Source organism: Amblyomma americanum, chromosome 1 (assembly GCF_052857255.1).
Source record: "Amblyomma americanum isolate KBUSLIRL-KWMA chromosome 1, ASM5285725v1, whole genome shotgun sequence".
NCBI classification, from domain to species: domain Eukaryota; kingdom Metazoa; phylum Arthropoda; class Arachnida; order Ixodida; family Ixodidae; genus Amblyomma; species Amblyomma americanum.
This window is the reverse complement of record NC_135497.1, coordinates 188,845,509-188,861,493: the sequence shown is the minus strand read 5'-3', so window position 1 is coordinate 188,861,493 and position 15,985 is coordinate 188,845,509. Positions and strand designations below refer to the sequence as shown.

The window sequence follows — 15,985 nt, the reverse complement described above, 5'->3', positions numbered from 1 at the left end:
TGGTAGCAACTGAACAGGTGAGAGCACAATGCCATAGACTTAAGCGTTGGCCGGGACCAAGCCTGCAGTTCGAATTTCCGAATTAATGGGGGTCAAATTAACAAGCCTTTACTGCATACGCTGCGAGGGAGGAGTTTTCGACTGCCAACCACACTGCATTCCAGTTAAGCACCAGCTGTCTCTAGCGTGTCCGTAGCACCAGCAGTAGCCGTAGCGTGAATTTTTTAAAATAGTTTCCATTTCGTTAGAACACCTCATTCAGCCTTGGATTTGGCATGCATCTATGTTACAGCTGTAGTTGCGTATTCATGCGAGATTTTCCAGCATCCTTTTTGTTGCAGGCAAACAAACTGTGCCTCTACCCATTGCTAGGATAAATGTTTTCCAGGGCACACCTATCCCCCAAACTTAAGCTGCCGATCGTACACATTTCTCATGCTGCCTGCTTTGCTGCTGGCATGCTGTCCTCACCATGCAGCAATATTATTTTGTTAGTACTTTCAAGCATAAACATTATGATCCCAGTTCATTTATATTTACTAAAAAGTTTCATTCACAAGGAAATAATTCTTGAAGAAAAGTAGAAAAAAGTGAGAGAAAAAAACACACTTTAGCACATTGTAGTGCATGCAGAGTTTGGCCAAAGGCATTTTTGGAAATGCATCAGTTACTCATCATCACTACCCAAAATAGTAGTGATCCTAAGATGCAGCAAGGTGCCTATGTATGGTCTACAATATTTTATAAACAAGATATTTCTTCTGAGAGAAATAGATGAAAATCATTTTACCACACCAACAAAACTGAAGTAAATGAATGATGCTCAGAGCTGCCTGCTCAATCCTGATGCTGCCCATTAGGCACCACAAGTGCTTCTATTCAGTTCGAAACTGCAACAATGAAGCGTTTCTAAATAAATATTGATACAAGTGCACCTTTTGATTTCATAATATACAACATTTATTTAAAACACTCAATTTGCATATACATTGAATATATAATTGGTCATTGACCTACTTGGTACACTTTTGGTACGCAATTTTACACACTCCTTCACAAACATGCAGCACTCATCCGACCAGCCCTGTCCAGCGGGGCAAGTATCCCCCCCAACTGGATACAGCAGCTGTGTCCTGCTGCCCTTCACCAGTCACCACAGCCTCCAAGTCCTTCTTCTCCTCCGGGCTCAGCTTGAGCATTGTCGTCAAAACAGGTACCAGCCGCTCCTTCTCGCTGCCACCACGCAACGTCACAAACTGCACCAAAACAACAATAAGAACGATGCTTCCAATACCTTTACCAGCTTCTAACTTTCCTCTGCCTTCCAACATGGTCAACAGCCTAAATGAGCATTTGCAGGGTGTCAGTGCCTATAGCACACTTCTATACAAATGCCAACACCAAATGTACAGAACCACATTTGGAGCTCATGTTCGGATATTAATCATTAAAGAATTAACAATATAAGCTCGTAATTGAAATGTATGAATAAAGACTTCAATGCATAAAATAACAAGACTAACTACACAACAGCAAATTTTGGTGAACTGCGAACACAGAATTGTGATACAGCCAAAAAAATGCATAGTATATAAAGTACACAGAACTACTGGAAGTAAGTGGATTTCATTTAAATAGAACATTGTATTCTATTTCCATATAAAGGACACCGAAGCCCTGAATCAGATGCTCAAACTGATATCACTGTTTGGCCACCTTTCCTTTTGCTTTGCGGTCTCTGATGTTAAGCGAGTAGCATTCAGTTATAATAATACGATAGCTGTAACCCCAAACTTTTTACTGCTCTTGTGCTCAAATTGCTTTTGTCACTAGGCTGCTCAAATGAAGTACACATTTTAATTTCTAGTTCCAACTATAGGCAATTTAGCAGTGCAGCAGTGTTCACTATTACTAGTATGTTAAAATAAATGTAGCAGCCCCATGTGGTTTCTTCAAAAAATGAAACAGTGCTGCTAGGTGTCTGCAATACTGGTGGATGCAGAAACTTGATGCATGAAAATACATCAGAAACTCAAATAATTGTACAACGCCATGACATGTAAATCAGTGAGCACCCGAAAAAAAATCAATCATCAAGAAAAAAAATGCAGAACTTGCAGTTACCAAGTAGGTTGTGACCCTAATGAGCAGTGCAACTCAGCGTGACTGATGTGCTCCACTGCAAAGTAGTGGCCCCTTGAAGCCACCTGCTCACTAGCAGCAAGCACTAGTGCATGGTTTAAGGTGCTGAACTTGCCAATTTGAAGAGTGACTGTGCCATACTAGACTTCACTCATTTCAGAAATTTCTCGCAGTAGGTTTACTGAAAATATTCTGACAAATAGCAGCTTCTCACCAACAGAAGTTTTGCAGTGCCAAGTAGCGCCTCAGCAGCCATTGTGCCCTTTTTTTTTTTTCCCCACGCATCGTATAGACTGAGGTGGAAACAGGCACGAGCATCTAGAGATATACGTAATTCGTTTGCAAGATTCGCACGTCACTGCGACAACTCACAGCGGACCATGTCCAAAAGACTCGACTCCTTCTGAGGGTTAATTCTTCGATACTGCCATGGACAGTACACACAATAATGTGGGTCGCCCGCGAGCACTGTCGTCTTCGCTCTGTGTTCTAACTTTCGCAACAGAGCTACGGATCTCGTCATCTCCCAAATGAACGCTGCTCAAAAAAGGGCACCAGACTTGCAGGGTGCATGCGAACCTCTCCAGTTTCAACAATGCTTATCTTTAGCAGCCCAGATGGTATCGCAGGCCACGCACTGCGTCGTTCTTCTCATTCAATGTGAAGATGCCGGTAGCTTTAGGCAGGCTCAATACCTTGGAGTAAAGCCCTCTCTGCCTGCCTGTCACTTTTTCGCTACACATTCCAACAATCACAAGCAAACAAGCGAACAGCCAGAAAACAAGCCATAAGAGGTCATAGCACTGAATGAAGTGAAAATTTAACATGTCGGCTTCAGTACCAAAAATACACTGTTTAGCTCAAAAAACCAAATATCGACTTCGCTGCTTTTGAAAAATTGGTCACAAATATTCATTATCCCCTCAGGAAAACTTGCAGCTCATCATAAAAGCACAAATAGGTCCGTATTTGGGAGTCCGAAAAATTTGCTGGCGGGTGTAGTAGGTACAGTCACGTTGGCTTCGGCCAGGTAAGAAGCACATGCCTGCAAATATGGCTCACCTATTTTGCATGCAGCAAGTTTTTTTTTTGGGAAGAATGATTCCGAGCAATGTCGAGGACAATCTTTGGGCAAATCAAGAGCGTGTTCATTCAATGGGGAAGGTCGGTCAAAATTCAGGGACCTCCCACGTAATTTGAGACAGCTGGCAGTATGCACTTACTTTCACCATGTGTACTTGTATTCAGCCACTCGCTGAGCTACTCGAACATGACTTAAACACATTGTTTTACCTTCCAGGGAATTTCATGGCAAAATAATGCCCTTGGAAAAGGCACCACTTGGTCTCTGACCAAACCACTGCATCAGTGGCTAAATGAATCGTTCCACCCTTTTTAACAACTTAAAATCACCCCAAGCAGCAATATTATGACATGGTAACCTTTTACTACAGTGACGGCCTGGTAAAGCATGCAACATGCAGGCAGGAGGTACTGGGTTAAAATATCAGTGTCACCAGGAGTCCACCATGTTTCTCATCTTCAGGTCCCCGATGGATAAAACAGAGAAAAGGTGCCAAACAGCATCTGACAAACTGATTTAAACCCAGTACCTTCTGCACATGAGGCAGAAAAATTCCCACATGCATGACAGTAGCTGCATTCAACCTTTTTCCTTACTTCAGAGCAGCACAGGTACTGTTTACAACAGCGCTAGTTTAACATGCACTGCGATGATTTACTACCTTCATAATGATGTTCTTGAGGTACTCCAGGTTTTGGGCGTGCTTCTCTCGTTCCTGGTTGCGCTCAAGACGACGGATTTCTTCTTTGAGTACCCGGTTTTGCTCAGTCATTCGAAGGTTGCTCGATTCTGATTCATTGAGCAACTGCATGAGAAGAGAAAGTATTCAAGAAATCATAACTACAGCAGAACCTCGATCATACAATCACAGCTCATACAAATTACAGGATGACACAAATTTGCAAAATTCCCTTGATGACGTGCATTATGTACACTATGCAGAATTTCAAATGCTCTGAACATACTATTGCACCACTACGGATGATACAAATGCACAAGCCACAACTGCACCCTCGAGCACTAGCACTAAGCGTTGCCCGCACATCACTGACATTATGACTGCCAGTCACGCGGTATGCACTGCGAGCAGTAGGCGGCAGCATGTGGCCCGCACTTCGAGAGACGTTGTGATCATCAATTGTGTGGTACTCATGGCAAGCAATGAGCAGCGGCCGCATGGCCTTATATAAATCCTGTCAGTCGTGCCCAAATCTGCATTAATGCATTCTGCCCATTTTGGATGATACGAATTTCGGATGATAAATATTTGTCACACCATAAAAGATTTATATTACCTACTATATAATGTTACCAACCCTTTCTCTGCTAGGTCTTTTTCCCATTTCCTGCTCACCCACCTGAGGGTTTTTCTATTAGCCTAGCCATTTAAGAGGCTCCCTCTTAGGTTGGATTGAGTTTTAGATCCCACTAAAGTTTGATAAAATGGCTTATGGTTTATAGGCGTTTAATGTCCCAAAGCTACTCAGGCTGTGAGGGACATTATATGGTGCTTTGCCTATTGATGGCAGTGCTGTGGCGAGTGCGAATGAAGAATTATGCATGCAGCTGTGGTTCATCCAGAATTTTAGGCTCTCTTATTACATTGCCTCCATTGAACATGTCGCGGTGTTGTGAAAAAGCCCAAATAATCAAGCATGTCCGAAAAATCAGGCGTCCAAATATTCAGCCAGCAACTGTACTGCACTTAACTCAAAAAGGAAAATAACAGAAGCAGTTAATGTAATGCTTGTACAGTGTGCCAGACGGGCTGAATCACCACATATCCATTGTCCATAAATAGCTCACCCATAAATGAAGAGCTCATCTGCCACCTCCCTGCACTAGTCCCATTACTCATGGTCCCCTGTCAATGGGACACCGTAATATACACTGCATGCCTGTGTGTGTGAGAGAGAGGCAAAGAAACCTGCCACATACAGTGAAATCCACTTATAACGATACTGAGAAATCCAGAAAATCTGATCGTTACAGCCGATCAGTGTTATATCTGGACCGCCAAAAAATAAAAAAAAGCAGAAAGAACACACCCACGTATTCCCACATGCATGTAGGTATCACCCCATGCATGTAGCCACTGCAACCGGCGCTGCTGTAAAGGGCGCACAGCGTCCTGGCGTTCTGCCAAGTTTGCCCTGTGAGCCGCCCTCTCAGGAGCTCCCATCAAAAGGTAAACACACCCTGAAGCTATGGGCGCATAGCATCTTAGCGCGCTGCCAAGGTCTGTGCCACGGACAGCAAGAAACTGGGGAACACACTCACTAGGAAAAGCTAGTGCTTTAGACAAAGTTAATTCTCAACGACAAAAGTGTGTGTGGGGGGGGGGGTTCAGAGATATCTCCTTGTGCTTAGCGGCTGGCCGCCAATTTTACCCACCTCACGAACACACAAACAGTGGAAATGATGGAAAATATGTTTGTGTGTGAAAAAGTACGTGGTGGCGGCAAGCATTTCCCTCTCTCCAGAGATTTCCACAATGATAGCACTTCGTTCCTAAGGCTGTACACAACGCTCCACGTGGATTTTGCCAGGCCAGTCCATTTGCGGAGTTTTCACGTCATTCTCATCAACGTATCTTATTTTTTATCAAACTTTCAGATAAATTTTGGTGGTGAACACCTTCTGCAGAGCCAGAATCCTATCGCTGCATCCTTTATTTCAACAATCATTTCTTTATTTTTAAATAGGGGCTATGGGAGAATTGATAAACCTAAAGACTGATCGTAACGAGCGATATATCGTTATACCTGGCATATAAGTGGATTACACTGTACCACCTACTCGGCTTCCTCAGGCTTTGTATTTTAGGCATGTGCAAACAGTGAATTTTCAGTTCGAAGCGAATAGTTATTTTGTTCGAATAGTTTCTAAGTAAAGCAAATATTTCCAAACTGAAGCAAACAGTTTGCGACTGGAAATGTGGTAGTACCAAAAAGAAAGGCAATTTGTTAGAGCCGAATAGCATATGCAAAAATAGATGGTTTGCAGAATTCACCAAGAGAACTGAAATAAAAACAAAACACAAAATAAATGCTTTCAAACTAGCATTAGGCAATGTTCAAACAGCAACAAGCCAAAGTGCACTAAGCATCATAGTATCAAGACCTTACCATACGATTCTTTATATGCCACTGACTTTCAATATAAAAGTTGCTGACAGATTTTTTGCACACTGAAATTTCGGGCGCAATTCATACTTGCGCAGCACTGAGTTACGCATGCTACAGAGTTCAGTTTACAACGGTGGCTGAAATTTTGGAGACATCTCATCTATGCTGCAATTTCTCCAACCTTGCTCACGCAGGATACAGTCATGTGACATTCATGCCACTGCCGAAGGAGGTCATGGCATAAGATATCAGCAAAGGCACCAGACACGCTAGCGTATACCACTCAAGAGGATGTGGAATTTCTGGGATAGGCCTTTGCATAGGCCAACATCACAATGTTACCTGACGTGCTGCTCCGGACGGAGGCGCATCGGCACCATGGGCAGCATGAGGAAACGTGAACACGCCCCCTTCCAACATGCACATGAGCTACCGCACAAGGGCGCCGAGTCAACCAATTCATGGATAGCAGGTTTAAATCAAACTCTTCTGATGTGAGTCTTTTTGCCTAAATGCAGAAAGTAGAAGAGGAGGCATACCCATATGCCAAGCACAAGAAAATAACGGTGCTCTTCGAAGTGAAGACTGTACCTGTGTCAAAACCCCTCACAGTCCTGGCTTTCTTAATGCGGTACCTAAAATTACTGGTGTTTCACCTCTCATTTTATTTCAGCCCTTGAATTGAAGGGTGCAAACAATAAGGTATCACCTGCTTCAAAGTTGGTTTCCAGCAACACTGCAACTATATGAAACCCAATGGAGTGCTTGCCTCAGTTATGTTGGCAGCTCTGCATTCTTATCTTTTTTGCCATCTTTGTCTTTCGGGCCTTCCGTGTGGCAGGCTTGCTTTTGCATCTGGGCTTTGTCCCATAATGTGAGCTCGCCAGCGACGTGCCGAACAGTGCAGCTGTCGAGGGCCTACTTTATGTACATGGGCACCATGCCATGTGCATGACAAGTGACGATATCCAGCGCGGTGTAATCATGCGGAAAGGTCAAAGCGTGCATAAGACCATCGACTGGTTGTCCCAGTAGCTTCTTTGTCTAAATTCACGAACTTCGAAAAACCTTGAAAATATTCGTGTTTTCAAATACTGCTATTCACATCGAAGCTCAAATTGAATACCACATTTTTTGCTTCGATATTCGAAACATTAGAATATTCGCAGAGCCCTAGTATGTGTGCCTCCCTATGCCTGCCAAAATCCTCATAGCATACTACCAACCATCTCACCATAGCATATGTCGGCGGACTCGCTCATAGATCAACTCACTCGGGATCACTCAGGCTCGTTTCAGATCATGATCTGAGTCTGAGTGAACCCGGACTCACATTCAAATGATCTGAGTCATGAATGAGTCTAGATCCACATTCACATCATGATCCGAGTCGTGAGTGAGCCCGGACTCGCGTTCGGATCATGATCTGAGTCGTGAGCGAGTCTGGGCTCACGTTCAAATCAAGATCTGAGTTGAGAGTTCAGACTCATGTTGAGATCACAGTCTGTGTCATGAGTCCGGGTTCACATTCAGATCATGATCTGAGCGATGGTGAGATTGGGCTGGTGAGATTGGGCTCACATTCAGATCATGATCTGAGTCGTTCCCGTCAGTCCGGTAGAGTGTGGACCTATCAAATCAAATAAATCCATGATGAGAGGTTGAACAATCCCATGATCCCAAGTTACCGTAAAAACCCGCATATAATACGAGGTTTTTTTCAATAATTAGCGTCCTACATTTCTGCCTCATATATTTGTGGATCCAAACAAAAACTTTCGAAGTTGCTCGAAGTTTTGGTTTCGTTATTGCGGTGTGGCTACGGCTTGGCTTCGCTACTCTCGACAAACGACGTCACGAAGTCGTTTCTTTGTTGGTGATCCGTTGGGTGTGCCGGGGGGGCGTGGTATGCCGTGTGCCTGTTGACAACGCACATGCTCGCATGTTAGCCACGCTTTGTGGAGTGGATGTTTTTTTGGGAGCAAGATGTCAGAGTCTCGAAAACAGTACTCGGCTGCTTTCAAGTGAAAAGTGATTTTAGCTACGGAGAACATCGGCAACAGTGCGGCCAGGAGGCAGTTTGGTGTCGTCAAGGGAAGCATTCGTGGATGGCGACGACAGGAAGAAGCCATTTTCACGTGCAGTGGAACGCGATGAAGCTTTCGCGGCTCGAAGAATGGCGCATTCCCAGAAATTTAACTTGGCCTGACGGAGTTTGTACGGCAAGAGCGAGCCGCACATCTAGCTGTGAACATGGAGCTTATGCAGGCAAAAGCTAGAGAGCTTGCAAAAGAAAAAGGGATACCGCGCTCTGCCTTCAAAGCGAGCCTGCACTGGATCCATCGCTACATGTGCCGTGCAGGCTTTTCACTACACCAGAGGACATCGATTTCACAGAAGCTGCCTGAAGCGTTCGAAGAGCTGCTTGTGAGTTTTCAGCGCCATGTTATTTTTTTGCGCAAGTCAAAGAACTTTCTGATGGACCAAATAGGCAATGCCGATCAGACGCCAGTTTACCTGGACATGCCATCGTCCCTCACCGTGCACGAGAAGGGGTCTAAACAAGTTAATGTCTGGTCCACTGGCAACGATAAGACGCGAGTTAGTCATTGTGCACGGCAGATGGCCGCAAGCTCCCCCGTTATGTGATCTTCAAGAGGAAAACAATGCCGAAAGGTGAGGAGCTGCCGAAAATAGTCATTGGAGATGTCATGAGAAAGAATGGATGAATGAGGATCTAGTCTTGGACTGGGTAAAGTCTGTGTGATGTAGGCGACATGGTGCACTGTTGTCTCTGCCGTCCATCCTTGTGCTGGATGCGTTTCGTTGCCATTTGGCCGACTCGGTGAAGAGGCTGCTGCGCGACTGCGGCACTGAACTCGTTGCGATTGCGGGTGGGATGACATCACAACTACAGCTCCTTGATGTTTAAGTAAACAAACGCTTCAAGGACGCATTCAAGCGTTGCTACGCACAGTGAATGCGCTCAGGTGAGCCTGCAGTGACGCCAACCGTGCGGCTGAAGCGGGCTTCGCCAGCCACGCTGTGCAAATGGATTATCGACGTGTGGGTGGCCATCCCAGAAGATCTTGTGCGTCGTTCTTTTAAGAAGTGCGGCATCTTGAACGCCCTCGATGGCAGGGAAGATAAGTACATTTGGGATGATTTGTCGGACTAAGAAACGTCTGAAGAAAGCAGTGCTGAAGATGAAAGTGATTGAAGTGAAGTGCGGGATGTGATTTGAATAAATGTCTTCTCTGAGCTTTCGTGTCTCGTATTATACGCGGGCAAATTTTTTTTTTTCCATTTCGCGTCTCTAAAACTTCCCCTCGTATTACATTCGGGTTGGTTTTATAAGCAGGTTTTTACGGTAATCCACGATGCAGATTGGACAAGAGTTTGTAATGTTCATAAACGCGAGTTTCCTGCACACTCGTGATACATACACTTTTGGTCGAGATGATGATGTAGAGCAATTTCACTGCTTCGTGGTAATTTCTGTGGCTGCTGCACTCTAGACACTACTAAAGGCAAGATTTGATTAGTCGCCGTGCTTGGTCATTTGGATATTAGCTGTGATTTGCAGTATTGCGGTTGTCTTAGTTCTTCCTTTACTGTATTTTTAATTGGTTGCCAAATACATGCAGTGGACTCAGATCTTAAAGTCTCACGAGTGGCAGCTACAGGCCTCTAGGCCTCTTAGCCAGGCCTGGCAACAGGCTAGCTACAGTTAGAAGCTCATCACATCACCGTGTTTTCAACAACTTTTTATGGCACTTTAGGCGCATAACTTGGGCCATTGGGCGTGGAAATGATTCAGCTGTCCGATGTGTGAGCTTACAGGAGTCCTGAGTCAAGGACAGCTTGGATGAGTCATGAGTGAGTTCAGGTGAGTCGTGTTGTCAAAATGAGTGAGCCCAGATGAGTCGTAAATCAAAATGAGAGAGTGAGCCTAGATGAGCCTAAGTGAGATGCGAGTTGCTATCGGTGGTTGACCCCGGATGACTGGTGGGTCTGAGTGGGCCCAAGTGAGTTGCGAGCCTACATGAGTTCATGAGTTAAAGTGAGCTAGGGCCTCTGTGAGCATGAGTGAGCCCGTAGGTTGACCAAACTTTTGTGAGTGAGCCTGAGTGAGCACTCGTGATTTTGCCAACGTATGCACCATAGCTCAGGCACCGTTCTACTGCCACCAGTTAAAAACAGTATGAATCTACATTTTGGCACATCCATTAAATTACATCCTTTCTCTTCCTCCTCCTCCTAAATGTCTTCCCTCCCACCTCTTCAGCACAGCATGGCCACAGTGCTGTTTCATGCAACAATTACATATGGTTCCCTTTTACAAAACATAAAGCCACACCAGTTGTACCAGAGAGACAACAGAGATGTATCCCAAATTCAGTGTGTTCAGGAGGGACTATTACTTCAAAGCTTCGCTGCTAAAACTAATTCTCTAAAAAATTGGACAGGGACCGTAACTATGCAAATTGCACAAGCATCATAAAAGAGTTTGACAATTCTTTATGCAGCGCATCCACGGTTCTTTTACAATGCTTACCTCAGCTAGGTGGTCAACTTTCTTCTGGGACTCCCTAACTTTCTCATGAAGTACATCCAGGTCTTCAGCAGCTACTGTGCCAAAAAGAGCAAAACAATGATGTTAATGCCGATCTTAGTCACAGTAACAGCACATACCCAATCCTGCCCGTTTCTAAAAGTGCACCATTCGGCTATGGCTGGGAAATCCAGTGAACTAACAATTTGGATCTATGGTTTAAAAAAAAAAAGCAATTAAAGCACAGCAGTAGACAAGAGAAGCATGTACAGCTTTTGTCAAAAGTATAAAGCAAGGGGGTAAGGGGAGTCTGCTTCTGGGCCATGCCATGTGGATTGCTATATACAGTAAAAGCTCGTTAATTCGAATGGGACCAGAAAATTGTTCGACTTAAGCGAAGTTCAAATTATCGAATGGCCACCAGAATGAGCGGTCGTTGCTCCTCGCCACAAAGGCAGAATCTGAAGCAGTCACATCTAGACTCGTTATCATGAGCTAGGCACTACACATTTGTGGCGGGCGATTCTGAGAATTAAATACATGCGGTCCTAATGGCAAATGAAATAAATTGATCGGCCAGATACCAGCCAGAAACAAGTACTGGAATACATTAAAGTTAACATTTTTGGTTGGAGATGTGCAGTTTATTATAAGTCTTCAAACCCAACCAGACAGGTAAATCTGTCAAAATGTTTAGTTTTGGAATACATTCGCGCGAGGAGCGAGCTTTAGCGCTGATATATAGGACACTATGCTGCAAAACAAGTTTATTTACGGGGAAGGGTTGTCAAAAGTAAAACTACTCAGTGATGTCCATTTGCTTGCATTTCTTCTGCCAAGACTCCATCAGCATCATTTGCAGCTTGCCCAAGAGCTCCAGCGCAACACCCGAGTTCTCAGTGGCAGAGAAGTAGCGTGCTGCAACATCGAGCGCCGACGCTACTTCACATGCACTACACGAACTTGGTGGTGGCATAGGGTCGCCGAAGCAGTCGGACTCATCACTGTTGGCTGTGTTCACTATCCGTAAGCCCTGTGGCAACTGCTGACAGCATGCTGCCTCAATTATATCGGTGTCACTCGAGGGTTCCAATGTCTCCACAACATTGCTGTCCACGTAGCTCGCGGCACCATCAAAGCGCATGACGCCAGCGCCCGAACCGCCATACTGCGTTTTGTACACCACATGATCGCGATCCAGTGACCGCAGCACAACGAAAACCTGGAACAGCTTGCACCGAGCATCTGCTGCACGGGTGAGTGCTCCGGCAGCAAAAACCTGCTCCGCCAGCCTCGTGCGCATGGCTTTTTTTCTTTTCCATTGTTTTACATCGCTAGTGAACTTGCAGCTTGTTGTACTCACTATGGGTCAACTTCTATCTACGAGCAGCGGTGTCAGCCAGGGACTTCTAGTTCGAATTAGCCGTAGCGGATGCAGACTTGTTTGAATTATCTGGAGTTTTCCCCCACCGAAATACACAAGGCTATGGCGGGAACCGGGCATCAGTTCGAATTAACTGTAAGTTCGAATGAACCGAGTTCGAATTAATGAGCTTTTACTATATAACCAGCATTCCAAATCTCCTGAAGGCAACAGAAACTCTGGTCCTTGCCCTCTGAAGGTTAGGACCACCACAGGTGTTATAAGAGCCCTACTACACGGCTTAAAAGTGAGCCCTTCGGGGCTCTAAATTTTGACAAAGGCTGCACATCAGCACCGGCTACATGCAGGGATGGACTGATATATAACTCTATAGACATCAAAGAAACATTGCCCAAAAGGATTGCAGTGGGTCCATTGTATATAATTTGTCATCCACACAGCAGCTGACAGGCAGTTAACTTTGGCTTTCCATATCCCTTAGCTCAAAGGGATACTAAAGGAAGAATTATCAGAAACATGAAGCTACGCTAGAATGATAGATTGCCCTTTGGGAGCACTAACCAGCATTTTTTCCAAGTGCAAAGGTGACTACATTACAGAGAAAATACCAAAGCGCCATTCACCACTTAAAAAAAAAGCTAATGCAATAAGTCTCAGAGGTCATGCAGCAAGATGCCACTGTTATGCTGTCGCTAATCACAGTGGTAAAGCTGTCAACCCCTTCTCCCTCCCCCTTCCATCTCTCAGGCCTTGCAAGCCGCTTTTACCTTCTCCACAGCTCCCCTGAAGAGGCAGCATAGCCTCGCAGGTGCACTGCTCAGTTCACCGTGTGCCAAGGCCACCCAGGCACGGTGACACATAGCTCGAATTATCTGTAGTGGAACCAATTTGCGCTTGAAATAATGGGCTACTTTGTACACAGACTATATAATGGTGCGTGAACAGTCAGAGTTGTGCAGTTCTAATTATCCGACAATTTGAATGAATGAATGAATGAAGTTCGAATTTTTGAGCTTTTACTGTAATTCAAACAGGCCATGCGCAGCCAGCCTACCCCAATCAGTTGAGCACAATCAAAGCAGCTGGCCCAGCAGCAAGTGGTCGCAAGCTAGCAACCATGGCAAGCAATCACATGAGTGTTTTAAGCACATGTGCCTAACTGCTACTGCCTGTGACCACCTGCTGTCAGGCCACACTTGGTTAACCCCAGCTGTATTCTTACTGTCCACCATTTATTGCGTGCATTGCCCTGACACCACCATGGCAAGTTTGGCCACCCACCAAGGCAGCTGAAGCTCAATCACCTTTTCCCCTGCCTTTCTTTTCTTGCACATGCTGTGGCAGGAGAGGGATTTTCATATCCATGCAGAAATGCCGGCAAAGTAACACTGACATAGTGCCCGCATGTATCAGAAGCCACTATGAATATGCCACTTGTACTCTGTCCTAAGCAGCTATACACGGCTATAAAGACAACTCCAGTGTGGTTACCCACACACCACAGTCAATGAGGTCCCATTCTAACCGAAGTCTTCAGTTCAAATTCCACATAATTCAAACAAATTGTTGGCCCCCTTCATGCTCGAATGGCCGAAGTTGAACTATAATACACAGCACATGCCGCATTCAAAAAACAGTGCATCAAATTAAAGGTGACTGCTTTTCCAGGCAATGTAAGTGTGAAGAAGAGGGGCATTATCCTAGCCGCACTGCCATCGCTCAGAGCGAGAGCCTGCTGACCTGGACAGACCAGAGGCATTATCCTAGCCGCACTGCCATCGCTCAGTGAGAGCCTGCTGACCTGGACAGACCAGAGACTCTGTCAGCACCATGGTTTCGCCACCCGCCTCAGCGCTGACCTAAGCCCCCGTTACATAGGAGCAAGCCTGTGCTCATGTCATGAAATCTGAATTACTACTTCTCTCTGCTTGTCTATGCATTCTACAGTATAAAAATAGACAGTGGGTGTGCTCTGAGTGAAGTCTGGCCTTTAATCATGGCACCAGCAGATTTTCAATATTCAAAAATGATGAAACACCTCACCCAAATTTTCATCCTCTCGTAGAAGCTGCTCAAGTGGCTTAAAGCCTCCAGTAGGAACCAGACTCCATGGTAAAGGCTGCAAAGAAAGGAAGGTTAAGCATCCAGTATTTCTCCTTCTAAACTAGTTTTATCACATTCATGCTTTGTGTATGCACAGATGTGCATAGGAGTAACAAGGTGGGAATTAACTTGCTTACCTTTGTCAAGACCGGAGGCTCAGGTGATATGGATTCTGAGCCCTGCATACGAAGAAGATGTATATTTATCACTTTTGGCACAACCATAACGAGTAATGTTCTCAGATTCACAGACATCGTTAAGAGAATAAAGGTTTGGTAACAGAGACCCCACTTGTCATACATTTTAAGAACACTGTGAGAGCAGCATGTTGTTTTTAGCCTGAAAATATTTAATGAAACCTGGAAAGAAACACTGCACAAGGGATTCACCAGGTGCTTCAATGTATGTCTCTACCGTGATCCCCAGCCTCTCTTTCCAATTCTATTACACCTATACAAAGGACACCCTCACTTCACATGAAAATGTAGCTGTATTATTCACTCCTCGGCCAGAAAATACCATATACTGCTGCATATAAGTTGACTCCAAATATAAGTCACCCCCCCCCCCCCCCCCCCCCCACTGGCACCCCTCAATGGCCAAAAAATAGTTCACGCCAAAAATAAGTCAGCACTCATGCATTATTCTCTATGGCACCATGAAAACCTCTCCAGAATTGTGAGAGCCTGTCGGCACCCCAAGGAATGGACGACGACTGAGTGCATACCACAACTAGTAATAGCATAACTGGCAATACTAATGATGATATTAATGGGGACCGTGCAGCAAGGACAATATACATTTTTCATACATCAGAGTGCAAGCAAGACTTGACGCTGTAGAGGTATGCATCAGCTGTATTCATGCTGTACAGGAAGGAATCCATCGTTATAACGAAGTCAGCGGGACGGCGAAAAAATTCGTTATAAGCGGTAATTCGATATGAGCGAACACTCAAGAAAATCTAAAGCAGTCAAGCTTTAATTGCGCCGCAACGGCAAGGAAGTCAAAATACAATGTACTCAGTGAAGCAAAACTTTATTCAGGTGCAAAAAAGGCAGTGAGCTTTGGCTGTTTCAAGTTCTTACCAGGCGCGTGTAACCCCTGCTCTAATCTTACCAAGCATTGCACGAGGCCGCGGTCGCCAGCCATGCATTCAACCTTCAGGGTATTTCGAATTGTGAAGGCAGTGGCCGCATGAGGGCATGGTCCTCCCGCATGAGGGCGGGAGGGGGGGGTCACGGAAATGCCATGGCATAGTCAGAGGTTGTGTTTGTTGTGCTCCAAAAACGATTAGCTGCTCATTGTAGGTACGCAGTGCAATCGTGAAAACTGATCGGTTTTGCAGTAGGGGCTTCGCATGATTACTAGGCAGTTTTTTTTCCTGAGGTGACGGCTGTGAAGTTCGCAACTGAGTTTTTCGGCGCACCGTTGTCGACGACACTGCGCTAATTCTACGGTTCGAGTGTCAGTGTTCGCGCAGCGTCGCGTACACGCCATTGACAGATGTCTAGGAACAAAATTCTATGACCCTACCATGCATTTAGACCGTTTGTCTATTTGGATGGCGTGAATCAAGCATGACCGGT

At 45.1% G+C, this 15,985-nt stretch overlaps 1 protein-coding gene across 8 annotated transcripts in view; it reads right to left on the bottom strand.

The window, feature by feature from the left end:
• Positions 1 to 936: 936 nt before the first annotated feature.
• The window catches only part of LOC144114391 (uncharacterized), a 105,933-nt gene continuing 90,884 nt past the window's right edge, over positions 937 to 15,985 (bottom strand). For 6 of the 8 annotated variants that reach the window (XM_077648097.1, XM_077648098.1, XM_077648102.1 and 3 more), the window contains 5 exons: positions 14,534 to 14,575; positions 14,337 to 14,412; positions 10,913 to 10,986; positions 3,888 to 4,031; positions 937 to 1,256 (listed from right to left, as the gene is read on the bottom strand). In XM_077648097.1, the coding sequence (XP_077504223.1) occupies positions 1,071 to 1,256; positions 3,888 to 4,031; positions 10,913 to 10,986; positions 14,337 to 14,412; positions 14,534 to 14,575 (522 nt within the window). In that variant the 3' untranslated portion in view covers positions 937 to 1,070. The remainder of the gene's footprint in view (positions 1,257 to 3,887; positions 4,032 to 10,912; positions 10,987 to 14,336; positions 14,413 to 14,533; positions 14,576 to 15,985) is intronic. The other 2 variants (XM_077648099.1, XM_077648100.1) reach the window with 1 other exon arrangement.